Genomic DNA, 27,722 nt, shown 5'->3' with positions numbered 1-27,722 from the left:
GACAAGGTATGGTAGATGAAATTATCTATAATTTCTCACCAGTGAAAACACAAAAAGACAGTCTTCAAATAACTTACTGTTTATCACGGGTTCTCCCCAGGCCTGAATTAGCTTTGCGAATCTTGGATGCCGGACTTTCTAGAGAAGAAAATAACAGCTTTAAGAACAACAAATATGAAATTGAATAAAGTAATTATAACATTCCCCATTCCTAGATGATCTAACACAAAGAGCGCTGGCTTCGGAGTCATTCAGATATGGATTCAAGTCCTGGGTCTGTCATTTACCAACCTACATCTTCTCATGGGGTGAGGATTATGAGAGATGACCTCGGGGTCCCAAAATGTTACTTTCTTTACCCCTCATTGATTATTATACAACACTATGGTATCCATTAGATGACATTCTTGACCAAAATGATCTAGAACAAAAACTTATCCCTGATAGTTTAGAGTCCTATTGAAAAAACTAACATTAAGAAATTTAAAGTAACTGTTATATTTTGAAATGTGCTTGCATGACTTATGTATGTGTGAATGATCTCTCATGAGGGAAATATGAGAGTTTACTTTTTAGCAGTATCTTATTTGGATGAGTTAGAACAGCAAACAGGATAAGCTACTTCTATTCCATTTGCCAAAAAGCTGAAGACAAATGATTGTTCAAATTCAGCTACTTCTAAGAAAGAGGAATAAAAACAAAAGTAATTCTGAGGGGCAATGACTCATGAGTGAAAGCCACACACATAGTAAACAGAAAGCTGTCACTAAATATGTTTACAGAGGCAGAGTGAGATGGACTGAAAGAACAGACACTGAAGAAGTGTTTTCTGCAAAAAAAAATATTAAGTTTGGGGCAAACCATTAAAAAAAAAAGTGGGGAGGAGGAAGAAAAGAAAAAATGAGACATGACTAGTCAAGTACAAACTTAGGGCAAGAAAAAAAGAAAAATGTAAGTATAACAAGGCATGTGGAGAAATATATATATTTCAGCATTTATATATAATAGATCAGGGATGTATCAGTATTGTTAGGGATATACGATGAGTGAAAGCCTCTGTTTTACCTTTTTATTATATATATAAAAATATAAGTTATATATGCAAGTATATATATTATTCTTCAGCAAACTTTATAAAAATATCAAAATATATGATGTACAAAACATATATATAAAACAAAGGCCTTTGTTCATAGTATATCCCCAATAACACTGACCTGTATTACTCTACAACTGTTTGTTTGTAAATACTACTGTAAGAGTTAAATCTTGTCACTGTAAGTCACTCAATTGAACATGGTCATCTCTCACTACCTGAATGCTGCCAATTATTACTAGAGAGAGAGAAAAATAATTTTAGAAAGTTCCTAACACATCAGCTTTCCACCTAGACAAAGAACTGGTAATCAGGATTCTAAGGATAATATAGGGCTTGAAAACATATCTTTAATGGAACATGAGAGGGGGCTAAAAGAAGGTTAAAAAGTTTTCATCTCAAATTCTAAGCTCACAGTTGATGGATACTGAAAAACAGACTGTAACCTTTTCCTAATTATCATATACTTCTTATCTATTTCCTCGGCATTTATGACATATTTCCTCTCATAACAACTGAACTTTTACAACCTAAACAAAGGGAATAGAAATTTGTCATATTTTTAGAATTCAAATAGATTTCACTATGACATAGTACACATATTATATTACCTGTATCATCAAATAGATTTCATTATGATAGAGTGTGCATGTTATATTACCTGCAGCATGATGCAGCATTCCATGTCTCTTCATGCATTCACATTCAAAAAATACTAAAATGCTTCTTACATTTAAGACCTTATTCTAGGTGCTCCAGGAAATGCACAATTATGTTCCCTAATCTCTAGCGGTGTATACTGATGCAGGGGCTATAAGATAAATATGTAAATAACTATACTACAAAATGTCTGAAACTTGAAATTTTAAAATGGTACACGAGGACTGGACATACTTTTTAAAACTATAATACAAAAGAATTCTGAAATCGGTTCCATCATATGGTTGTTATTAAGAGCCTACATTTAAAGCTGGCTGTTATTTTAGGGAAAATGTGTATTCTTCAGTTAGATGCAGAGTTTTGAATATACTCATAATGGGATAATTTAGAAAACACAGAGGAATTTCTTTATAATATGGATTTTGAGAAACAGAATTTTAATTTCTAAATTTCTAGAATGTCAACTATTATTTTAGTCTTAATGCAGAACCAGAGATAGAAGTAAAGTTAAAAAAAAACAAAAACAAAAAACTCTTTCCTCACAACTCTCTGATATCAAAATAAAAAGTGTCCGGGGTGGGGGGAGATACATGCTACGTAGTTTTGGAACTGAAAGGCCCCAGGAAGAGGCCATGATTATCACAGTAAGTAGCTGTGTGCACTGAAGATATCCCTGAGGCACGAGTATTATACAAGTGCCGTCAGTGTGGTTTAAGTCAAAGAATCCTTATCCCTGGCCAAGCTTCACACTTCCTCTGTTGTGGGAAGACTTTTCACAGTACAATTTTCCTGTCGTGATCTATTTTCTAGTCCATTTTGCTTCAGCCTCATCTTCAGTATTTACCAAAGTAAAAAAAAAAAAAAAAAAAGAAAGAAAGAAAAAATAAAACCCTGCCACATTTTTATAAAATGGTTTACTCTGACCAACTTTCTCATACAAACATAAAACAATGATAGGCAGAACACTGCTAAGTTTTAAGAGTAAATACTACACAAAACTAAATTCAGAGCAGAAAAATTAATTTCACAAGAGAACACTTTACCTTGGGAGCAAGATCTAAGTCATCATCTGATGGAGGCCGTGAATCATCAACATCATGTTTCGGTGAAATACTTTGGAGCAAAAATACACATCAAAAATGAGTGAGTTCATTTCTTTAAACAAACAAGTCACAAAAGTCTATGCTGAGGGATAAGAAAGCAGATTTGGGAGCCAGGCTGCCTGATGGTTAAGTCACAGGTCAACTACTTGTTAACCATGGAATCATGGGTCAACTAGTCAACCTCCTTAAGTTACAGTTGCCTAATTAACTAGAAGTAAGCTATAACAGCACAGCTACTCTGCAAAGCTGTTGTGGTGACTGTATGAGGTAACAAATGCCAAGTACATAAAACAGTGTCAAACGCAGAGTAGGACACTCAACAAGCCTTGTTTCTTTTCTCTGTGTTCCCTTAGTCAACATGTAATTTTTAAAAATCCATAAAATCCTACCGGCTTACAGAGATGTCTTCAAACCTCGGTGCAACCTTAATCACTAAACTCTCTATTAAAGAAGAAAGTAAAATAGAGTTTATATGAGCAACAGAAAAATACAGAATATTAAAAGTATAAGACCAATGTTTTGTTAAAAAGCATTCCTTTGGGACCACACCTGGAGACTACACACTTGAGTGAATACTGAGTATACTCCTGGTAGGTAATTAAGCATAAAAACCACTTCCCCTCCTTTATATTTATCAAAAAAGAAAAGGGTGTTTATCCAAATTTGATATTTTAAAGTGAACTGCTGTTTACAAGGACCAAAATACCAACCAAACTTTATGAGACTCACAAAAGAATGATAACCATTAGTAGAATCAGTATCATAAACTGACAATGTCAAGCTTACATAGCATGGTATTTCTGGATGATACCCATGGGACAAACCCACCCTGCCATTTGGCTTTGTCAACCTCGTGTTATCTGGGCACGGTCATCCCTATTCGCTCACATACGGTCTGGGGCTGCTTTCACACTGCAATGGCAGACATGAGTGGACGTGACAGACATCACATGGCCTAAAATATTGACTCTCTGGCCCTTTATAGAAAAAGCTTGTGCATCCCCGCTTTATGTCATAACAGGAAACCCTAAGACTCAAATCGAATCTTCTTACTCTTCTGCTCAACATTCTTCACTGAATCCATGCAGCTGCCATTGCTGGTTCCCAAATCGACAACCACTTCTTCTTCATTGTCCTTGCTGGGCAATTGCAACTTTTCTTGGATATTTTCTGCCCCAGCATGCGAAGAAGGTAAACTCTCCTTAGCTGCAAAAAGAGAAATGATTGTTTTAAGGTCATCACAGTAACTGCATTTCTTTTCCCAGTGGCTGCTTGAGGAATGAGCATGTGATGTAGCCCAGCCCATAAGATGCTAGGGGAAGTCTACCGGAAGCACCTCTGTTTTCTTCTTAGTTAACAGAAAACATGCAGAGAGAAGCAGCCCTCCTCGCCTGCGGATATTGTCATGTGAGAAGATGATGCTTGGAGCTGCTGCTAATCAGCAGACCAGGAAGGGCGACATCAAACACCAGCAGCCTCACAGCTGAAGGAGGGACAGCATCTGGGATCCTGATGACATCACCGAACCTTCTAAACAATCCTGACTCCTGTTGCTGTAGCCACTGTTACTTAGGGCTCCTATTATTATTTGCAGCTAAAAGCATTCTGACAAATTTCCCAAGGTCTACAGCAGACCTACTCCTTTCTATAGTACTAGAAAAGCTTTCAGAAGCATGCCTGAGCTAGGTAGTCACCTCGTTCCCAACCATTCCTACAGCATCCTTTCTGCACCAACAAAATGAAACTCACAGATCCTGCAAAGTTCACTGGCACATCTTAGCCTTTGCACCGCTGTCCTTTCTGCCAAATGTAATCTTCAAAGATGTTCCGCCCACCAAACACTGCCCTTCTGCCTCCTTCCCTGGCAAACTTCTACTCGCTCTGCATGGCTTACCTAACATCCTACCCATTTTTAAAAAACTTCTTTCCTTACCATGGACTTAAAAGTATTTGGTACATATTAAGTACCAATAAAACATACATAAAGACAGTTACAAAGTCCTAGTGGGCTCTGGGACACAGTAAGCACAGAATAAAGTAAAGCCAATCATAAAAATGAGGATGACAGCAACAAGCTCCTGGAGGCCAGGAACTGTGCTTTTGACCTGTTTGCATTCTGTAACGTCAGAGTGGTGCTTAGTACCTAAAAGACACTTGATAGTCATCTGTTAAGTGGATGAATTCACAGATAGGAATGTTTTCTTTGAAAATCCTGTTTAAAAAATATACAGACATTAACCAGGGACAACTCTATTGTATTATGAGCACCTTGAAGACCAAAACTCTGTCTTTTCCATCTTTGTGTTTCCTACAACAGAATTTCTTTGCTTGATCAAGGTGTACTAAGTTAAAGGTGCCCTCATACAGTTCAGACTGAACAGCACGCTAGGGGTCACATCTAGGCAACACAGTCGTCTTTTTTTTTTTTTTTATGTGAAGCACTTCTGTGCTTTTTTTTTTTTTTTTACAATTTGTTGAGTCCTGAGTTGTGCTGAGTATTTATTATGACAATCCTTTAACTAATGGCAATAGAAAATCTTGTTCTAACAAAATATAGTTTGATGACAAGTATCCCCCAAAAAGAAGAAAACATCTGACTCTCATGAAGGCAACATATTTCATTCTGTTTGCACTTCTGAGGAATGAAATTGGTGAGAGAGAGCCCTTGTTGGTGTAATGATGTGAAAAGTAACCAGTGCTTCTCAACAAGGCACTGCTTTCCTGACTTCTGCCCTATCACTAGGTACCTTTAAAAAACAACCTCTTACTAGTATGCTGCACACTGGCCCAGCTGTGCAGTTCTAATTGTTGGCCATTTGTTTACAGCACCAGGAAGGTATTGCTGAGCTCCCAGTTTCAAAGACAATCACTTTTTAATGAGACTAATCACTATGCAATAACTAGCATTCATTTACCCAATGTAATCCATTTGCTGTAAGAATTAAAGAGCCAGCTCTGTAACAAGGCCGACTTGTTATACTGTTACAGGAAATGTGCAACAAAGTTAAAAACCTATTTTTCTTACTTACACAAAGATATAATATGGGACTTCAGGGGCCATGATTAAATAAATGAATTTCTTTTCAGACAATATTGTCTCAGATTTTAAATTACCTACAATTAACTTCTTACATAATTCTGAATACTAGACCATTAAGAAAAAATTAATTAAAAAAATGAAAACATACACAAAATTTACACACTGGCCTTTTTCACTTCTCTTTCATTATCAAAATTTCCTCAACCTTACTTTCTTTATCTATGGTGGGCCCAACAAGAGTAACTTATTACCAGAACTCTGTCCTGGGTCGCTATTTTGAGGGGGAGTATCTGGAATCTTTCCGTCTCTGTAGTCGACAATCAGCTGGTAAAGGCTATGTATAAAAAAATGTGATAAATAAGTATTAGTACTTGAATAGTAATATGAAAAACAATTACCAAATATATTAAATTCTTAGGTTATTTCAGACAATATCACAGGCAGTATCAAAACTTCAATTGTCCCATATATTCAAATTTGTACAATCTACACTTTTAAATTTAAGATGTATAATTAAAAAAGAAAAAAAAGTAAGGTGAAGTAGTCATGAACTGAGGGCACTACAGCTCAGCAACTTAACTAGAGCGAGCCTGACATACGGAAAGTATCTCGAACTCAGAAGTCCCAGCTCTATAACCAACAGCTATTTGTTCCTGGACAAGGTGCTTCTCTTCAGCTCAGTCTTCCTTTATAAAACTGGGATCTTACTGTCAGGCAGTTAGTTATTAATACTCATAAGAGTATTATGAAGATTTAATGAGATAATGTATCCCCCGATGCTCAGAGAAATACTGGAAGAATGGAATAATTTGTTCTTGAACTTTAATGCTGGAACTATTGGAGAATCCCAAATAAAACCCAATGTGTGTTTTTTTCATAGGTGTAACATTTAAATGTGACAGTTTTCAGAAAATGTTACAAATTACGGTGATTAGCTGTTCTTCGTGGTTTATACTTCAGGGCACCTCAGCTACTATCTAACTTGTAGTTAAACTTATTTATAAATATATGACCTCATACAAGCATATGTATGAGAACTAAACAAGCTGTCACTCTGAAGTTTACGTGTCCATCGCCACGAAGACTGCGGAAACTGGATCAGCACAGGCATCCCGGGAGCAGAGGTCAATCATGACCCGACTGCAGGACCAGTTTCTTTTTCCTTTTCTTCTTTTAAAATTTTGTTAAAGGTCTTTAGAGAGCAACATCCAGACCCCAGACCCAGCTGCCGAGGAGATCCTGTTAAAACCAGTTTTAGTACCAACGCTGCAGCAACAGAATCAAGGGAAACAAGAGAACGATTAGAATGCCCTCGCCCTGCCCCGATGCCTTGTGGGAGAGGATTGTCACTGTGGCCTTAGGGAATTCCTTAGGTTCTTGGAAAATTCAAGAGGAAGATTATACAAGAAAGTCCCCAAAGGAAAATACAGGATTTTCTGCTCTACTAAACATTTCAAGACCCAAACAACTAGTTGGAAAAATCAGATATGTGACATTATTTGTACCCCATGCATTGGGGCTACACTGGAATGAAATGGAGAACAGCAGGACCCTAAGGATAAACATCTTACAAACTCTGAGATAAAGAACCCTGTGCCCACTGCTCCATCTCACTAGTCTGGCTTTTTGCTGGTTTCCAGCTGATGATGTGGAGGGTCTCACTGCCATCCCCAAAGTGCCTGCTCCCAACTAGGAATTCTCACCTGTCACATAACAAGTCACAGTTAGATCATTTCCAACCTCAGTTTAGAGATAACTGGTACTTTAATGTAAACACTTACTGTTTAAAACCATTAGAACACGCATATCGTTCAGCAGACTGTCCGTGTACATCTAGCAGATCGGCATTAACACGTCTCTGAAGCAGCAGCTTGACTACGTCCGGTGAGTCATGACGTACAGCAAGCATCAGTGCTGATCTAAAATAAAAGAGACAACTTCACTCTTAGGAACTTAGTTAGCTTAACTTAAACAGTTAGTTTGATCTATTTTACCAAGTTAATATCCTGCCCACCCCTGGAGAACTGACCATGTACATGCTCGAGTGCTCATCTTTGCAAATTACCTCCAAGGCCAAAACGGAGGGACAAAAAAGAAGCCTCCTGTCCTACTTGGGTAGCACATAGTAGAAGTTGCTAATTTAAAGTCCTCTGAAGGACAAGAAAGGATGCTGAGGTCATTATCTGAAGTAGGTAAAGATTTAAATAAAGGATTCCCCATTTCTTCCCCCGTCTGAAATACAATACTTTAAAATCAGCTAGAGGTCAGGTAAGGAGAAGCTCTTTGCAGGCTGAAAACAGTAATATGAATAAAAATGTCAATAAAAAGAGTCATGGCTGCAGTTAATCACGCTGAGAAGCATGTGCCCAGCACTAACCTGAATAGTCTACGTATGGTCTTTCTTAGGCACAACCACCCTTGAAGGATGTACTACGACCCTCCTTTACGTGTCAGGAAACATATTGGTTGGTAATAAGTCATGTCCCCCAGGGACATGACACACCTGACCAGCAGGAGAGCTGGGAATTCAACCTCGTCTGACTCTAAAGCCCAGCTCTTTCCTCTTTATCATCCACCAATGACTTGTCTTCTTTAAAGGGAATGTTTATTCAATAATTAAAGCTATTTCTCTTCCTTCTACCATCATCAATTAAAAATAAAAACATCAAAATGTACTAGAAATGAAAAAGGATAAAAACTGATGAGCCCACAGTATCTGGTAATAGTTACTCTCTTAGTGATACTCACTCAGTGATAACCTAATAACATCAGTATCCTTCAAAGAAAGTAATTTAAAGCAGAGTCATCCAAAAGACAAAACAAACTCCTCTTTGTTTAATATGCATCTTTTAAGAAAAAAATATATACCAAGAAGTGGTTAAAACAACTTATAAAAGAATGAAGAAACTCAACACTGTCTCATAAGGTAAATTAAAATTAGAGTCCATACTAATAAAACTAAAATGAAATCCCTGAACTATTGTAAGATCGTATGACCAAAACAATCAGGATGCAAATGACATCAGTCGCTATCATAAAGGAAGATGAATCCTGCTGCATACTGTTCTTTGTCACACCAGGCAGAATAATTGCTTTTCTACCTAACTGATGATGTGTTGATTCTAAGTTAATCCTCTTCTTATTAGGTTAACCTTTCTGATTGGCTGTTACTACTCTAGAACAACATTAAGATTAGAAAGAGAGAGAGAGAGAGAGAACAAACTATTGTACCTTTGCAGCTTGTCGACTGCATGTACATTTGCCCCGTTCGCTATCAAAAATTTGACCATTTCTTCTTTGTTCTTCCTGACGGCGAGTAAAAATGGTGTCAAGTTATACTGTAAAATAGTAAAAACAGTTGACAATGTACAAAATTACATATAAATTTCAAAACTGAATTTAAAAACTTAAGTCTCTGAACTTAAACATACACTATAAAGTAAATAAAAAGTAGCCCCTTCCTCCTCACCCCTCTGTGCTCCTTCTCTTTAAAAGGTTCCTCCTGGACCTCTTCCAAAGTTTCATTCTCTGAAACTCACTTCAGACATTTGCTGGTTCCAAGAACCTTCGCTTCTATTGCAGCGTGTGTCAGGCATTCTCTAGTTACCTTACTGCTCAACTACTACTCCCGACACTCTAAACACTGCTCCAGAGAGAACCATTTAGCTACTGAATCAACTACATTTCTAAGGAGCCACGCTGAGGAGAAAGATACCATACTGTCTGCAACATGCATAACCTATCCAATTACAACTATGACTAATCTCATAAAGCTTGCAGACATTCCAGTGGGAATATGATTATTTGCATGTAAAGAAAAAGTTTTTCTGAAACCAACTTAAAAATTCTAATTAGAAAAATTCCATCCCACTCTTAAGGGATTATTATAAAATATGAAGTAGACTATAAATTAATATAGACTGTCTTTAAAATCTTGAAATATTTATGAAAATATACAACAGGAATTGGAAATTCAAATGCTTACAGAGGCAACACAGGTGGCCCGAGTAAGTGAAGGTCACAAGTGAGGACAGCAAACTGGAGAACACACGCCCCACCGAGAAGGGGCCACCTCTGCACAGCAGACCACATAGGCCTGGGCTCAAGGGGGACCAGATTTGATTCTTTAGGAGAAGTTCTGAAGTGTAGATTTCTGCACAAGTCTCCTAAATTTTAAATGTTGACTCAATGTGTGGAGACAAACTGAACATACCCAGGCATGTTTAGTCTATAGCCCACTTGTGTTTTTATGTTTGCTGTGTTTCCAAACAGTTGGGTATAAATCAAGTATTTGTATATAAAACCTTGCCTTTCTTTAGAATCATATGTCTTACACACAAAAACACTGGGCCCTAACATGTAATAAAAATTGTGATTAAGACTCATAATACCCACTTCAAGAATTTTTCCAATGCCTACTAAAACTACAATCTATCTGTATCGAATTCTCCCTGATTGTTAATCAAATGGATAATTAGGATTAAGGATTAAGAGGTATAAACAATCAGGCATAAAATAAGGTACAAGGATGTATTGCACAACCTGGGGAGAAGAGCCAATAGTTTATAATAACCATAAGTGGAGCATAGCCCTTAAAAATTTGTGAAACACTCAGCTATATACCTGTAACATATAATATAGTACATCAACTATACCTCAATTAAAAAAAATATTGTAAGATAAATACAGTTTTAGAAAGGCTCATAATACCTGCTTCAAGAATTTTTCCAATGCCTACTACAACTACAACCTACCTGTATCTAATTCTCCCCAATTGTTAATCAAATGGATAATTAATTCATGAGATGGCTGAAACTAAATTATTAGAAAAATTCCAATTTGTTACTAATGTCATGGGTCTTGATGTTTAAAACTACCATCTTGCACGGTATACTTATATATAATGCAATACAACTCAGCCATAAAAAAGAATGAAAGAATGCCATTTGCAGCAACATGGAAGGACCTAGACATCATCATACTGAGTGAGGTAAGTCAGAAAGTGAAAGAGAAATCCCATAGGATATCACTTAATATGTGGATTCTAAAATACGATACAAATGAACTTATTTACAAAACAGAAATAGACTCACAGACATAGAAAACAAACTGATGGTTACCAAAGGGGAAAGGGGGTGGGAGAGGAATAAATTAGCAGTTTTGGACTAGCAGATACAAATTACTACATATAAAATAAATCAACAACAAGGTCCTACTGTATATACTACAGGGAACTATACTCAATATCCTGTAATAAACCATAATGGAAAAGAATGTGTGTGTGTGTGTGTGTACATATATATCTATCTAAGAATGTATATATAACTGAATAAGAATATATATAACTGAGTAAGAATATATATAACTGAATAAGTATATACAATGAATGAGAATATATATGTAACTAAGAATGTATATATAACTGAATAAGAATATATATATATGTATAACTGAATCACTTTGCTGTACACCAGAAACTATCACAACACTGTAAGTCAATTAGACTTTAATTTAAAAAAAACTGTCATGTTGATTATGCTAGGGCTCAGTGAATCTAACAGATAGGTTGCAAGAGTCCGTCACACAGCTTTAACCAAAAGAAGGCTCATGATTTCCTATTACTGCAATCAGAAAAACCCTGCTGACCTAATGACCTGGATGGGAACAAAAGGTGCAAAATCTTTAAAGGATCCGACTCTACTTATTGAATCACTCACCACAAGCAAGTTTCTAAGACTGTCTGAGTGCCACTGAATGATCAGTGGTTAGAAAGGAAAAGGAGCTATTCTTCAAGGCAATAGATACTGCCAGTAATATTGCCAATAAACTCCTCAGTCACAAAGGAAGAGACGGGTAAAAGTCAGGCTAACATGGCTGCAAAGGAGAGCACTGAAAGAAGCAGCATCTATCAAACCCCCGCTCTTCCAGAGATGTCTTATTTTTGAGATCTGTGAATTTACATGCATTACACGTATCCATTCAATAGTTCTTAACCAAGGGTTGTATCAGAATCTCGGGGAAGTATTTTGAAATACCTGCGTCTAGACCTGAGTACATTTATTCAATCAAAATCTTCAGGGGAGAGCCAGGAGAAAAAGCAGGAGGACCAGTTTCGCCATCACTTGCTCCCCACCTACAGCCACAGCCCCGCAGGGGAGCTACACCAGGCTGAGCATGGAAGACCCCAAGGTGAAGGTGTACACGGAGGGCCATGTGGCCACCAGCACAAATGAATGCCCCTGCTGGCTGTCAAACATGACCTGACCTCACTTGCCCAGGTTCTAGAACCTGGGATCCTGGGGTGCTCAGGGCCTGTGGCTTGCTGCCTCCCCTGCCCAGGTGCAGTCACCCAGCTCCCCCTGCTGGGTACTGGGTTCCTTCCTCCTCCCACCCATCCCCAGGCAGGCAGCCTGCCCTTGCCATCACTTCACTCCCCGCAAGCCTTCATCTTCTGTAGGCTCTGAGCCTACCACCCACTCCCAGGCACTTCCTAATGGGAAGCTGTTCCTTCTGGGGTACAAGTGTGGCTGGGAGACAGAGCTCTGCCCTTTCTGCGGGCACTACCTCTAGCCTCTGGCCTTGGCTTTGGAGTTGGTTCCATGGTAACAGGGCCTGATGTATTGTATTCAGTATACATATTACTATAAATAAAACACCTGTAGCTAGAAAAGACCCTGTATTTCAAATATCTTGTAAATAAAGTCAGTTGAGCTATACCTTGTTTATCGCCTCAATATTTGCATCATAGCGGAGCAGCTCTGCTGCAATTGATGTATTTCCAGCCAAGACGGCGTAATGCAGAGCAGTGTTCTGACAGTCGTCCGCAAGATTTGGGTCAGCACCCCGTTTCAGCAGGATAGTGACACACACTTCTTTCCGGCATTGTACAGCCTGTTGGTATCACACCAAGAAACAGACTGTAAGTGCTAGGCATTCCAAGTTAACATTCCTCAAGTCCCAGCAATTCGTTATATTTAAAACAGATAAATTCATTTTTATTCTAAGTAATTAAATCAAATCCATCTCACGTGGACACGGTTGGCTGCTACACACCTTGATGAGAGCTGTCTTGCCTTCCTTGTCACGAGCATTCAGATCACACCACCACTGTGTAAGGAGATCCACCACTGGTGACTGGCCGCTGGCGCAGGCTAAGTGTAGGGCAGTCCTGCGAACATGAGAGGACTCTTTAGGAAATTAGAGCGTACTACTTCGAAGATACAGTTACTCATGTAATTGTAAACATTCAACAGCATGCTATTCATACCCCTTTAAAACTAACATTTAGTCTTATCTTAGTTCTTTCTATGGGGAAAGAACAATATTTATTAGCTCTTACTACTCACCACATTAATGGAAGAACTACCTGTTTGAATAGAAAGGGCATGCCGTTGAGATTCAGCTCAACTTGGGTCTCACTTCTACTTTAACACTGTCACTTATTAGCTCTCACTTAGCCTGTCTGTGCCTCAATTTCCTCATCAACAAAATGGGCATGAAGTAGTAGCTATCTTACAGGACCCCACTGTGATGCTTAAATGAAAAGCTATACAAAATGTCTGGCAGTTCCTTGCACAAAATAATAGCTCAATAATTGTTAGGTAATATTATAACTGTTACCGTTACTATTTTACAAAGACAACATTTCAATTAAGTAAAATGATCGTATATCTACTTTACTGCTGCAAGGATGAGAAAGAACACTGTACTTCAATGATTCTAACATGCTCATTGTCTCACACTTCAACATCTCTGACATGGGAAGGCAATTTAAAATTCATGTCTTACAACCATAGTTGGCAGCTCCTCCCAGGCCCGCCCCACCCCGCCCCGCCCCGCCGCTGTTACCTGTTCTTCCTGTCTCTGCTGTCTACGACATTTCTCTTATATGTCAGCAGCTCCTCCACTGTACACCTGTCACCTAAATATGCGGCTCTGTGGAACTTCTTCAGCTCTCTCACATCGACATGATACCCAGGCACGGGCTTCTCACGATCCCTGCGTGCTCTCTGATGGGTGCTGAAGCCCACCCAGCTCACTAAGTTAGCGAGTCTCTTCTTCATCTGGCTTATCGCCTTCCAACACCGCTCACTTCCCTCCTGGCCTCTTGCCGCCTTCCGATCTCAGCGCTGGCGCTACAGAAAAGCCACAGAGGTCTCGCTGCCACACCTTGGCTGCAAAGCTCAACGGCTTGGAATGTTTAGTCCGGAACAGTCGTAGCCTAGCAACAGCACTGACCCTCAACTGTCCCTCAACTGTCCCTCCAGAGCCAGTGTCCCCGTGAGTGCGCACAGAGGCCCGGAGGCCCAGTGTGCCCAGTGTGCATGTGGGAGCCTAACGCATTTCAAATCTCTGCAGTTGCCTGTGGGCCACTTTGGATTCCCTTCAAATGTTGGTGCTAGGTGGCTGAGTGTTTTGGGACATTTCCAGAAGTGAGGCTTGCCCCTGAGAAAGGCATGTTTGTATGCAACTGTGGTTAGAGTGGGGTGGAACCACAGGATGCTGAAGGCCTAGTCCCCCAGAGAGCTCCCCACCAAAAATCTCTAAATCTCCTTATCCCTCAGTTTATTCCTTTCCCCATCCCTCTGGGCCCCAGCCAGTCTCCAGGGAATTTAGCAGATGCAAACAGCAGAAAGCTGTTTTCATGGTTTCAGACACTGTGGCAATATGTATCATTAAGTACAAACTTCAGAAACCAATACACCTCTCCAGACGAAATGAAAACGTGTTTCCGCATGCCTGCTGACCCTGCTCTGTGGCTCAGCCTTATGTTTACACGCTTTCTTCACTTTATTTTATTCTTTGCTTTTATTTCCACCAATTAAATCTTGAATCAATCCAAGGTTTATTTGGGAGCATGGTATAACATTTGAGAACTTTTTAATCACGTAACTATGGAAACACCACGTCAGTTACTCAGCGAGGCCATGCTGCTGGCTGACCACTTGCAGGAGGGGTGGAAGGCAGGGCAGGCCTCCTCTTCCTGCCTAACTCCATCCTTCCTCCCTCAGCTGGCTAATTATGGCTTCTGGCCCTGCCAGGATCAAAACTGCAGGGGGCGGTAGAGTTCCTAAGTGGCTGACACTCCTGGGAGCTGGTTTTGAGTGGACTGGACCTGGCAAGTGTTTTGAAGCTGACTCTCTCAGGGGCATTTCTGTGCCCACACCTGCCCTCACCTGCAACTCCCCTGACCTAAGTGAATGTGGTGTTACTAATTTACCCTTTTAACCTATCTTTTCTATTAGCATACACTGTTATTTCCCTCATCTTCAGAAACAATGATGCGTTCACCCTCCAGCTGCGGCCCCATCTCTCTGCTCTCCGGCACACACGCCTCCTGCCCCTGCAAAGGAGCTGTTCCCATTCGCTTCCTCTGATTTCTCTCATTTTCCAACCAAGCAAGCGTGTCCACTCACTGCAACTGCTCACGACAGGGTCACCCACCACCCACCAGGGGCTGACTGCACGGGGAGCTCTGTCCTCTCCTCGCACGGCCCGGCAGCCACACTTCCCACCGCTGCTCTCCCCACCGCTGCTCTCCCCAACTTCCTCAAGCCCTTTCCTCACGGGGCTTCCCGGGTCTCAGGCTGCTCTGGTTTCCTCCCACGGCCCTGGCCGGTCTTCTCAGTCCCAGCCCCTGAGTGCTGGCACACAGCACCCCTGAGGCTCAGTCTTCTGGCCTCTACTACTTTCTGCTGCCGCCCCCAACAGCCTTAGGGCTTTATGTATTCTCTACAAGTTGCTAACTTCCAAACTGCCATTTCCAATCCAGACCTCCCTCCTGTATTCCAGACTCAAATACCCACTGCCCCTCAACGTCATCTCTTGGAAGTCTAATAGGACTTCTCCTGGGCCGGCCCTCTCCTGGGCCGGCCCTCTCCTGTACCTGCCCTCTCCTGGGCCTGCCCTCTCATGTTCCTGCCCTACTCTTGGTATACATTTGCTCACTACTCTCAAAATTCTCAAAACTTTCTCTTTAAATTATGGATTATTTTCCTAGTACTTTGACCGCTTTCTTGATAGTGACCCTGTAAAGATAGTTCACACTTCTTAGCTTTTCCATGATATTTAATAACACTGTAGCACATCCCAGTCTTTTGAAAATTATATGTATTTTGCCCTCCTATTCTTCTGCACATTGTGCTGATACTCCAGTCTTGTAGGTAGATTCCCCTTTATTTACTGTTAAAGGAGTAGGTCCTTGTGTTGTCACTACAGCTCTGATAACTGAAACGAGTCAGCTTATGTACATGCTGTGCTGTGCATCATGCTTTAGTGAAAAAATATCTATTCATGGGCCATTTATGCTACTCCCAAGTCTTTCCAGGCGATCTGCATTCATCTGATCACTGAACTAGGTTTCTGCCTGCCTATTTCTTCCACGCTCTGGTACTCTGGCTCACCAGCTACATTTTCAGCCAAATTGTGTGTATGATTTTCTTCAGGTTACCAACCTTGGTATTCTCACTTAACCCTTGTCTGTATTTCTTCAAGCTTTGGCTCACATCCAGATCCAGGCAAGCCAGACTTCTTACATACACTTGGTTCCAAAGACCAATAAAGTAAGGCATTTTGGGTGTTGACTGAACACCAGAAAAGTGGTATTTATCTATCCTAAATGAAGGCCACAAAATACGTACACTTGCTTTACTATTTACTAATATGAGGCCTTAAAGGAGTTCTGTAACGTGTCTGATAAGGAGTCAGTTGCTAATCTCATGGTTTGCTGCACAGAATGAATTCTTTTGCTCGTTGCTTTTAAGATTTTCTCCTTGTCTTTCAACTGTCTGTGCTGTCTAGTTGTGAATCTCTTATGTTTGTTCTCTGTAATGTTTGTTGAACTTAGGTGTGCAGATTAACGTTTTCTTTGAATTTAAAAAGTTTTCAGGCATTATGTCTTCTAATTTTTTTTTGTATTTCTCTCTCTCTTCTGGTCTGCCAGGTTTGTGTGTGTTGCCATGCTTACTGGTGTACCACAGTTCTATGAGAAACTATCTTAATTTTTTGCTGTCTGTCAGACTGGATAATCTCTTTTGACCTGTTTTCAACTTTACTAATTGTTCCTTCTGCCACCTCTAATGTGTTGTTGAGTCCCAACAGTGAGTTTTTAATTTTAGTTATTGAATGTTTCAATTTTAAAATCTTCATTTGTTTTCTCTTAATGTAATTTTTACCTCTTGCTGTTATCATTAATTTTTTGAATCACTGTCATCATACTTTCCTTTAAATCTTAAACACAGTTTTCTTTGAATAGAATACTTTGTAATATACTAGTATTATAGTACTTGTATTCTGAGAACATATTTATAACAGAAGCTTTGATTTTCTTCTAAATCCAACAGCTGAGCTCCCTCAAGACAGTTTCTCAAAAACAAGCAAATGTTTACTAAAAGTGACTGTTAAAAAAAGAGATGACTAAATGAGCATAAAGTCATCAAAGTGAAGGATTGAGATACAGGAGTAGTGTGTTTGTGGAAAACTTTCTTTTTGATACCAGTTTAGGAATTTTCTCAGCACATTTTATGTATTCAGTCTTGTGTGTGTGTGTGTACCTTTAAAAGAAAGAATTAGTGGAAATAGAAAATAATCTCCTGTAATCTTCAATCTTCTTCACAAAACTATTCCTATGACTTCCTCTACTCTTTTGCTAATAATGTTATGTTCAAATATGATACTAATTTATATATATCCACAGTTTCAGATACCTTAGTTTGGATCAAGCAAATAACAAAATAAGATACGAACTGAAAATAAGATGCAAACTGGAAAAGTATAAAATGTATAATATGTAGATATATGAAATCTTTATCTATTACAAATACTTAAGTATAAGCATGTATTTTTTTTTATTTACCTTATGTGACACCGTCTGCATAATTCAGGAAGTCCACACTTTTCCACAGCGCTTCATTATACGTTGAAGAGAAGCTATGCATTCTATCCTCTAGTCCAATGTATACCTTCAAGCACAAAAGTCACAAAGTCTATTCTTAGAATCATTTCTCCCCACCAAGGCCAAAACTTTCATTTGTACCTCAGTTCATCTATTCTTTATAAGTACTCTTCTGTGAATTTATTCATCAATTAATTTCTGATGGGTTAGCCCTATAATTTTTTCCCACTGAATCCAAGCAATAAATACATTCAAATTAAAACATTCTACCACATAAGTCTTACTATATTTTAATATTTAACAATGTTTCTTTAACCTCAATTTATAGGTTAATACTATTACTGTGTATTACCTGAATTTAAAACGGTGAACATTTTTGATGTATACTTTGCCAGTATCGGTAAACTGAGCTGCAAGTGTAGGGAGGATGGGATAACTTTATGAGCACTGTAGAACTCAATGGCTATGAGTATTTACTATGTTTGGACGTTATATTTAATTTGAAAAACAACCTTAATTCTATTAATAATTTGCATAATTCTTTCCAAGATTTATTTTCATCAACGTGTACGTGTGTGTATGTATACATACATGTGTATGTGTACGTTTGCTTATGCTTATGGACAGAGATTTATACTCATGTAACTAAGAATAAGCAGGCTTATATATAGGCCTGTACTTCTGAACTTCATCTGACTTGTGTCATTAACATTTCACTTACCACTATTAACCAAAATTTGATTCTTACTTGGTATGTGATTCATATATGCAACACTTAAGTAAAACATTTCTATGTTATTGACTATTAGTTTTTTTCCTCTAGAATCTTCATTCTCATAAATAACACTCTGAAGGACATCTCTGAAAACAAACCTAAGCTTGTATGTCTTGATTATTTCCAGCATTACTTCTAGGGAAAAGTCTTGACTGGGCGGTTAAAATGAATTGTTTGTAAGCTAAACAAAGGTTTAAAAGCTAGAATTATTAAAAATAAATTCTAATACATAATTCACATTTGGTCAGGTAATATTTCATACTACCACAAAAATATTATATAAGGATTTTTATCCTCTCCTGATTTTCCAAGATGTTTGGTTAATACGTAATAAAATGTAAAGACTAAAACAATATATTTTTTAGATAAAACTAAAAACAGTAAAACAACTCACACTTTACACTTGTATTGCCTCTTGCTTTCTCAAATTAATTCTGTATTCTCAAAAGTATGATCATAAAAGATAACAAGTAAAAAATTAAATCTCAGATTATTAATATTGCTTTTCACAAAGGCATTTAAAACTGTCTGCTATTTGCATTTATATTAGGAAACATCCTTTTTAAACATCAGTGAGCATGCTCTCCAAGTGCATTTACTTAAGCATTCTTATTAACAGTCCTGGTATTATTTTAATAAGAAGTATCTAATCAAGATATTTTAATCTAAATATTGTAGATAAATCAGAATATATTAATCATTTACATGCAATCAGAACATTAGAATTTTTAAAGCTACATAACTGTTGATTTACTGAGATACGTCAGCCACCAAAAGTAGCAAGTAATGAGAACAAGTAATTTATGCTGAGTAAATTCTAATCAGATGTCTTTAAAAAATTGTGTAGGAAAATGAACATGTACAACTATGATGAACTAATCTCCTCAACTAGAACAGTCCTGGATGTACTTAAAATATTGAGATTTCATTTAAAATAATATTTATAGTCTTTCCTCCAAAAAACACATTTTAACTATTTTGGTCTCATTGCCAAGGGAATAGAAAAGGAACTCACAAAATGAGATTATTTTAATTATCTTATTTTCCTATTAAAATGGCAAGACACATATTGAGTTTAACAGATATGAGAGAGTATATTCTTTTTGACTATAAAAAATATTTTTGAGGTCTTTTTTCTTGGTAGTGGGATGTCACTTTGCAGGAGTAATATCTAACTACAGATACATATAGATACAGATACAAATACAGATATATATATGTGTGTATTCTATTTGCAGAGAATTACTTATTAAAAGGTATTTGTGATAAATATCTCCATTTATGAAATGAAAAAGTGATTTAAAAACAGCAAATGTTGACTGAAGGGAAATTATCTTGCAATTTATGACAGCATCTAATTTAAATCCCTACTTTGTGACTTAAATCAACATTGTGAGTTTTAATTAAATTGATACTGAATAATAAATTCTTCAGCATAGTGAGATAAGTGGATTCAAACTTACTATATTTCCTACAAAGCATACATTATTCACTTACGAATATATCTGTGAAAAAAAATTTTAATGTGATTATTTGGAAACAAAGCCAAAATGAGTATGACTCATATCAAAACATCTGTTTTTAAAACTGTAGTTACCACATGAAATGGTTAAGGGTAGAATTTAAAAGACATGTATTCTATTATTTTTTCACTTTTAAAACATTCTCTGATTTAGAAGGTGGGGTAAAAGGAATCAGAATATTTGTGAAAATAATTATAGTGCATACACGTATTGAAAGGTAGTATGTGTAATGAAGCTGCGGTATCTTTTTATTCAACGGGAACACGAGAGGAAAGGAGAAAGGAGGAGACAGGGGTCGGGTCACAAGACAACGGACTGGCGGCGGCGGCGGCGGCGGCGGCGGCGGCGGCGGCGGCGGCGGCGGCGGCGGCGGCGGCGGCGGCGGCGGCGGCGGCGGCAACAGAGCGAGCTCCGGGGGCAAAGGGCGGGGAGGGTGGGCGTGTGCAGGGGCGAAGCGAGGGGTGACCGGGACGTCGGGCTGAAAGGTCTCGGTTGGTTCCCGTTGCCCCTTCCCGCGGCTGAGCCTTGGGAGCCACGGTGATCTCGGGCGTCTCCGGAGCGGCCGCCGCTACCGTCTCTCCAGGCTGAGCGGGGAGGCGGCGGCTGCAGCCGCGGGCACAGCAGCCGCCACGTCGCACACGCGCGGAGAGCGGAGGTCCACACCCTGACGACGATCGGCAGTGCGAAGACCCAGGCCCCGGGCACGTCTCCTCCACTTCCGTGGAGGAGCTCAAGGGGATGTCGCTGCTGGACCCGGCAGAGTCCAATGGATCACTGCTTTTGGAATCAAAGATAAATCCAAACACTGCACATCAGAGACAACAGGATCCATTAACTGTTTGGTCAGAAGCTGAAAACTATGATCTGGCAATAAGTTTTCAGGAAAAAGCGGGCTGTGATGAGATCTCGGAAAAAAATTTGTCAGGTTCAAGGTAAGAATCAACCAGTGAAGCCACACAGGACCTCACTGATGAACCAGAAGAATGATTTGAAGAAATGCCTGAAACAAGTCATCTGATTGACCTGCCCACATGTGAACTCAAATAAACTTGAAGAGATTGCTGACTTAGTGACCTCAGTTCTCTCCTCACATATCCATAGGGAAAAGCTGGATCTGGCCTTGGAAAATGAAGGCTATATTAAACAACTACTGTTCCAAGCTTGTGAGAACCTAGAAAACACTGAAGGCTTACACCATTTGTATTAAATTACTAGAGGAATCCTACTCCTAAGTAAAGCAACTCTGCGGTAATGTTCTCTGACGAGTGTATCGTGGATGTCGTGGGATGCCTTGAATATGACCCTGCTTTGGCTCAGAGAAAAAGGCACAGAGAATTCTTGACCAAAACTGCAAAGTTTAAGGAAGTTATTCCAATAACACATTCTGAACTAAGGCATAAAATGCATCAGACTTACAGGGTACAGTACATAAGTGAGAAACTACTTGTTTTATGAGGTCAAACAGAATCTTGATACAAAATCCTGACATTAACTTTGTAAGAAAGGAAAGTAATAAGCTAGTTTTAAGTGTAAAATAAAATTTTAAATGTACTAAAGGTATAATACCTCAAAACCAAGTTGACATATTCAAGAAATGAAAGGTAATTTACTATAGTATTAGGATAAAGAAGAAACACATTCCTCAGAGATACATGTAAGTTATTTTTAAAATTGAACACCTTTCATGTTATACCAAAAAGGGAAATATAGAGGATTTTGCTTATATAATTAGTGTTAAATATAAAAAAACTTAGAGCAAGCATCATACTTTATGGTAAAATGTTGAAAGCTTTATCTTTGAGATGATATACCATTCAAGGATCCATATAACTATTTCTCATTAAAAATTTAAAAGTAGTCACAATCTGTATAGCATAAAAGATACAAGAAAGAATGTGTAAGGAATAAAAAGGGAGAAAAAAAACTTTACTACTTAGAGATGTTCTCAGTTTGAAGGTAGAAATACCCCTTCAAAAACTCTGTACAAAAATTATTGCAATTAATAAGTTTAGCAAAATTAAAGTGAAAATTAGGATAAAAGCTGCATTTCTAAATGAAGGAATAAGCAGGATAAAAGAACCTTTGAAAAGTTCCATTTAAGACAAGATATAAAATTATCAGATATATAAGAACAATTGTAAAAACATATTTTAAATATATTTGAACAAAAACAGTACAGATCCAAGGTCAGCCAAATGGCACTGAACAAATAACAATTTATGGCCCAAAACAGCTTTCTGAGAGCTCTAGAAAATGGTTAGGAACACCCCACAAAGAAGCAGCTGCATTCAAACCGGCAGGAAATTTGTGGCATTCTGCTCACCCTTGCCCCACCTCCTTCATGTTACATCTCTGTGCGATCTGGAGGGAACAGCTCAATTCTCAGCTCCTACCTTGGACAGAAAGACAAGGATGAAACCTTCTTGCCACATTCTAGGGGTTGGTTGAGGGGGTTATTTCTGTCTTGCTTGACCAAGAACAGTGATGAGAGTGGTGGCAGAGTTTAGATATCAGACTGGAGGCTGCTGAAAGCAGTGGAGGGTACTGTGACATGCTGGAGATACATGTAGTCTGCAGTCCCACTGGAACCTTGGGGCATGAGCTTATGGGCAGAGAAATAAAATAGAAATCTAAGATGACCAGGAGAAATCAGGGATGAGACCCTTAAAAGCAGCTGTATAGATGGGGAACTTTAAAAAAAAAAAAAAAAAAAAAGCAAAGGCCCAGAGAAGATGCATCATTCCTGGAAAAGATATGAAAGGACCTGGAGCCTTTGAACTGAGCTGATTAGTGAAGGTCTTCCTCTACACAGAGCTATTCCATAAAAACTGGAGAAATGGCTGCTTTTCCAAATTCCCAAATCTCAGTAAAAATCACAGGTACATAAAGAAACAGGGAAACAGCCCATTCAAAGGAACAAAATAAATATCCAGAAACTAACCCTAGAGCAATTCAGACTTCTAACCAACTAGACAAAGACTTGAAAACACCGCCTTAAGTTTACTCAAAAACCAAAAGAAAAATGTAGACAAATAAGCAAAATTAGGAAATGATTTATGAACAAAATGAGAATATCATAAAGAGATGCAAATAATAAGAGAAAAACTCTGGAGCTGTAAAATACAATAAACGAATTGAAAAATGTATTAAAGGTGTTCAACAGCAGACTTCATCAAATAGAAGAGAAAATAGTGGATTTGGAGATAGATCGTTTGAAATTATCAACTCAGAGGAGCAAAAAATAATAATAAAGAAAAATGAAAAGAGCCTAAGGGATTTATGGGACACTATCAAATGGAACAATATACATAGTATGGGAAACCCAAAAAGGGAAGACGAAGAGAGAAAAAGGAGCAGAGAGCTTATCTGAAGAATTGAACAGTTAAAAGTGGTCAAGTTGGTAAATGTGTTTTATCACACAATGAAATTAGGAAAAAAATGAACAGATACCTGTTATATAAAGCAACATGAATGAATTTCACAAAAGCATTATTTAGTAAATGAAAGCATAGCCAAGACATGGAAACAGCCTAAATGTCCATCAACAGATGACTCGATAAAGAAGATGTGGTATATTTATACAATGGAATGCTATTCAGCCATAAAAAAAAAAAAAAACAAAAAAAAAACAAAAAAAACAACTTAACGCCATTTGCAGCAACATGGATGTTCCTGGAGAATGTCATTCTGAGTGAAGTAAGCCAGAAAGACAAAGAAAAATACCATATGAGATCACTCATACGCGGAATCTAAAAATAAAACAAACAAACATAAATACAAAACAGAAACAGACTCATAGACATAGAATACAAACTTGTGGTTGCCAGGGGGGCGGGGGGTGGGAAGGGACAGACAGATTTCAAAATGTAGAACTGATAAATAAGATTGTACTGTGTAGCACAGGGAAATATATACACAATCATGTGGTGGCTCACAGTGAAAGAGAATGTGACAATGAATGTATGTATGTTCATGTATATTCAAATTCTACACTGGAATTTGACACAACATTGTAAAATGACTGTAACTCAATAAAAAATGTTTAAATAAAAAAAGTACATGAAAGCAAGATATTAACATATACTTTAAGACTCCATTTATATAATGATCAAATTTGATAATTTAAACTATCGTATTTAAGAATTCTTCTATCGGCAAAACAATAAAGGAATGTTAAGGAAGCGATTACTATATAACTCTTCCTTATGATTACCTCTTGGTTGGGAAGAGAATAGTTACGAGGGATCATGAGAGGATCTTCATGGATGCTGGAAATGCAACTGCAACTTATTTTTTATCTGAGTGATACACTGCTGACTGCTTTTTAATTTACTGCTCAGCAGTTTCTATTTTGCAGTACTCTGTGTATGTGTGTCTGTCCTGGATAGTCTCTGGGCAGTTCACCATCACATTATTCTCTTCTAAATTTTGTCAGTGAGAAGTGGCATCACAAAACGTGTCTCTCAGGAGGGAAGAAGGGGTTCCTGAGGCAGTTACAGATATGAATGGCAGAGCTGGCTACCTAGAAAACTGCTCACTTTTGTGGCCAAAACAAGGAAGTTTGTGAGGACTGCCTACATATTCTTATAAATTGCAGCAACTTTCTACAGATTTGTCGAGAACATCTGTCTTCGTTCTGCTGGCTACTCTGACCTTTGCTATTCTTAGAATATATGGAGAGGCTTCTGAATTCTAAAAGAAACCTTGATTCTATATCTGTATTTGTATCTAGAACTACATCTGTATCCATATTTATCTACATATCTCATGGTTACACATGAGTTATATTTCACATTAAAACAAGTTGAAATGTTTGGAGGATGCTGTTAATACTGTGTTGTATATTTGAAATTTGCTAGGAGAGCGTATCTTAAAGTTCTCATCACAAGAAAAAAATCTGTAACTATGTGAGGTGATGGATGGTAACAAAACGAACTGTGGTAATCATCCAGCAATATATACATATATCAAATCATTCTGCTATGCACCTTAAATTTATAGTGTTATATACCAATTATATCTGGATAAAACTAGAAAAAAGTGAGAAAATACTACCATGATTTTTCTAACACCCAACCATCTTAATTCATTTTGATCACCTTGTTCCACATGGTGGGCACTTGTAAAATATTGTCACTTCCCAAAATACAAAGTACTCTGAAACTCATTAATTTAAACCACAAAGGTATATAATCTGGTCTTAGAAAACCACCATGAGAAAGAACATCTACTCTAACTTTTAAAAAGTTATTTCTGTTGTGAGACTATATAGCTCAGAGAGATGCATTTTGGAAGTCTTTTTTATATTAACAGTGGCAAGGGCTATTACTGCAGGCAGGGGCTGTTACTGTAGGACAACTGAAACAGCAGGAATCAAATCTTCACTCAGTGCTTGATATGCAAGCCAGGTACACGGTGCAAGGTTATGTAGGTGTTCTTTCTGGCTTCTGAAAACTATTTCAAAGGTTGTTCTCTCTTGCTGGTATGTTACAGCTTGAGAATCTGCTGTCTTAGTACTTTTCACACCAAACAAAGCCAACATTACAAGGAATGGAACACAACTTTCATCAATAGTTAGGATGAGTTTAAATTCTAATCTACTAGGCATTTGCTATACACACACACACACAAACACATACATATAATAGGTTACCATTGAAAATAGAATAATTGGTTCCTTTTTCACTCATTTTAGACTTTCAAACAGTAATTAATAAAGACATAGTTGTAAGATCATTAAACAAGATTACAAACCAAAGAGCCTGAGAGTTAAGGCTATTTAATAAATAAAAATACACAACAGGAGTTGAAATAAAAATTCAACTCAAAAGATATGTAATCTCAGATACTTTCATTTTATAAAACGAATTAATCAAGTTGATGTCCTTTTTTAATACTGTGGGACTAAATTTCCTGCTTTATTACAGCCCTGGGAATGAGAATCTTAAAGCTTTCATTAACTTCTAGTAGAAAATACATTCAATCAAAAATTTGTATGTTTCTATGTGATACATATGGTGACATTCTAAAAATTTTACTGATCAAATACCAAAGTTGTATATGAATATATTTAACATACATGCATAAAATCTCAAAATACTTTATTCATTTCAGGTTAGAAAGATGGGAGGATACAAGGGAAAAAAGTATTTGAATTCTGAATATCAGAAGTAGTTACTAGTAATCATTTTTAAGTTTCTATTTTAGTAACACAAACATTTGCTTTAGAGCCTTTTCGGTTATATTTAAAAATTCTAATCCCATTTAATTTTTATTATAAAGCCCCTTGAATTATAACCAAAACTAGCAACCCATTTCAATTCACGCTCCCTTCCCAAACTTCTCAGATGAGGAAACAAAAATAATTAACAGAACCCACTAGCATTTACTTCCGGGATAACTTGAGTTTTTTTTTCTTTTGAAATGTATTTTTCACGAGTTTTACAAAGCCTTGTGAAGTGGCTGTCATTTGAACTGTTTCTTTATCCTTCGGTATCAGTGCCCGGAGAGAGAGCTTCAAAAATAATAGAAAATAAACGATTCAGCAAAGATTTGATATTTTTAAATACTCTGTCAGTTCTATCAAGGCTACAAATTATAGTTCCAATAACCAATCACTGTCTTCTACTCTCATAAATGTCCTCAAATATTGAGATACTGAACATAAATTTAAAATTTCCAGTTGTATTTTAAATTTTTTTCGTCTTTAGTTTTTATGGACTGTGCCATCCTTTTGCTGTCTTGTGTGGCAGCTAGCTACATTTTAGGATTTTGTAATTATTTGTTGAAATTACATATACATATATTTCATGAAAAGAGACATGTTCCATCATCAATAGCGCTTATAAAGAACGTGCTACGTTTCAGTGACGAAACAATGGTAAATATATTGTAACGTTGTGCTATGTCTTCACCCTCAATTTGATAAATTTATCTCAGGGAATGAGCACCTGAGAGCGCCTGAGGGTCCCGCTGTGTTGGGGCGTGTCTCACCGGGGACGCCCCTCTTTCCAGCCTCCTACCTCCTTTCCAGTCACCACCTCGAGGACAGCCTTCTGGGCCCTTCTCTGTCTCCGGCACCAGACAGCCAGCTCTTTCGTGCCAAGCGGCCCTGAGCTCCCGGCCTCGGCGGGACGACCCCGCGCGCGGAGGCCGCCCACCCGGCTGGTCACGGGCGCCCGTGGGTCCCCCGCACTCACCTCGCCCGGCTCTGTCTCCACCGTGACCCGACCCAGGGGAGCTGGCTGAGTCTCAGGGTGAAAACGCCAGCGCAGCGAGGCGGCCTGCCTTCTTCCAGAAAGTACGGTACGGTAGCCGTCCCACGACAAACGGACGACAACCTTGGACGCCGCGGAAGCCCCCAAGGCCCTTCCGGAGCCGCCCGGCCCCGCCCCCACACAGCGGCTCTAAGGGAGCCGCCCGGCCCCGGCCCCGCCCCCTCCTCCTCCCCAACAGCCATGCGTGAGCCGCCCGGCCCCGCCCCCTCCCGCGGCTTCCCGGGGCGGGTGGAGCGGGTGCCCGGCCCCGCCCCCTCCCGCGGCTTCCCGGGGCGGGTGCCCGGCCCCGCCCCCTCCCGCGGCCGCCTAGGCGAGTCGGTGGAGGGCATCCTCAAGGTGGGCAACCATCTGAGTA

The 27,722-nt window shown here is 38.7% G+C and overlaps 1 protein-coding gene across 5 annotated transcripts in view; it reads right to left on the bottom strand.

Moving 5' to 3' along the window:
- Positions 1–27,450, bottom strand: part of LOC141573914 (ankyrin repeat domain-containing protein 26-like) — a 64,308-nt gene extending 36,858 nt beyond the window's left edge. For 2 of the 5 annotated variants that reach the window (XR_012500365.1, XR_012500364.1), the window contains exons 1-10: positions 27,290–27,449; positions 17,754–17,859; positions 12,953–13,067; positions 12,617–12,790; positions 9,131–9,237; positions 6,151–7,818; positions 3,913–4,065; positions 3,249–3,300; positions 2,800–2,869; positions 78–138 (exon numbers count right to left, since the gene is read on the bottom strand). Coding sequence is in view for 1 of the 5 variants with exons in the window: in XM_074346323.1 (XP_074202424.1) it covers positions 78–138; positions 2,800–2,869; positions 3,249–3,300; positions 3,913–3,943 (214 nt within the window). In the remaining 4 variants the exon portion in view is untranslated. Of the gene's footprint in view, positions 1–77; positions 139–2,799; positions 2,870–3,248; positions 3,301–3,912; positions 4,066–6,150; positions 7,819–9,130; positions 9,238–12,616; positions 12,791–12,952; positions 13,068–17,753; positions 17,860–27,289 lie in introns of all 5 variants that reach the window. The other 3 variants (XR_012500363.1, XM_074346323.1, XR_012500366.1) reach the window with 2 other exon arrangements.
- Positions 27,451–27,722: the final 272 nt, after the last annotated feature.

The sequence above is a fragment of the Camelus bactrianus genome, chromosome 18, assembly GCF_048773025.1.
Source record: "Camelus bactrianus isolate YW-2024 breed Bactrian camel chromosome 18, ASM4877302v1, whole genome shotgun sequence".
Lineage (NCBI taxonomy): Eukaryota > Metazoa > Chordata > Mammalia > Artiodactyla > Camelidae > Camelus > Camelus bactrianus.
The sequence above is the reverse complement of the archived record's forward strand: the minus strand, read 5'-3'. Positions and strand labels throughout refer to the sequence as shown.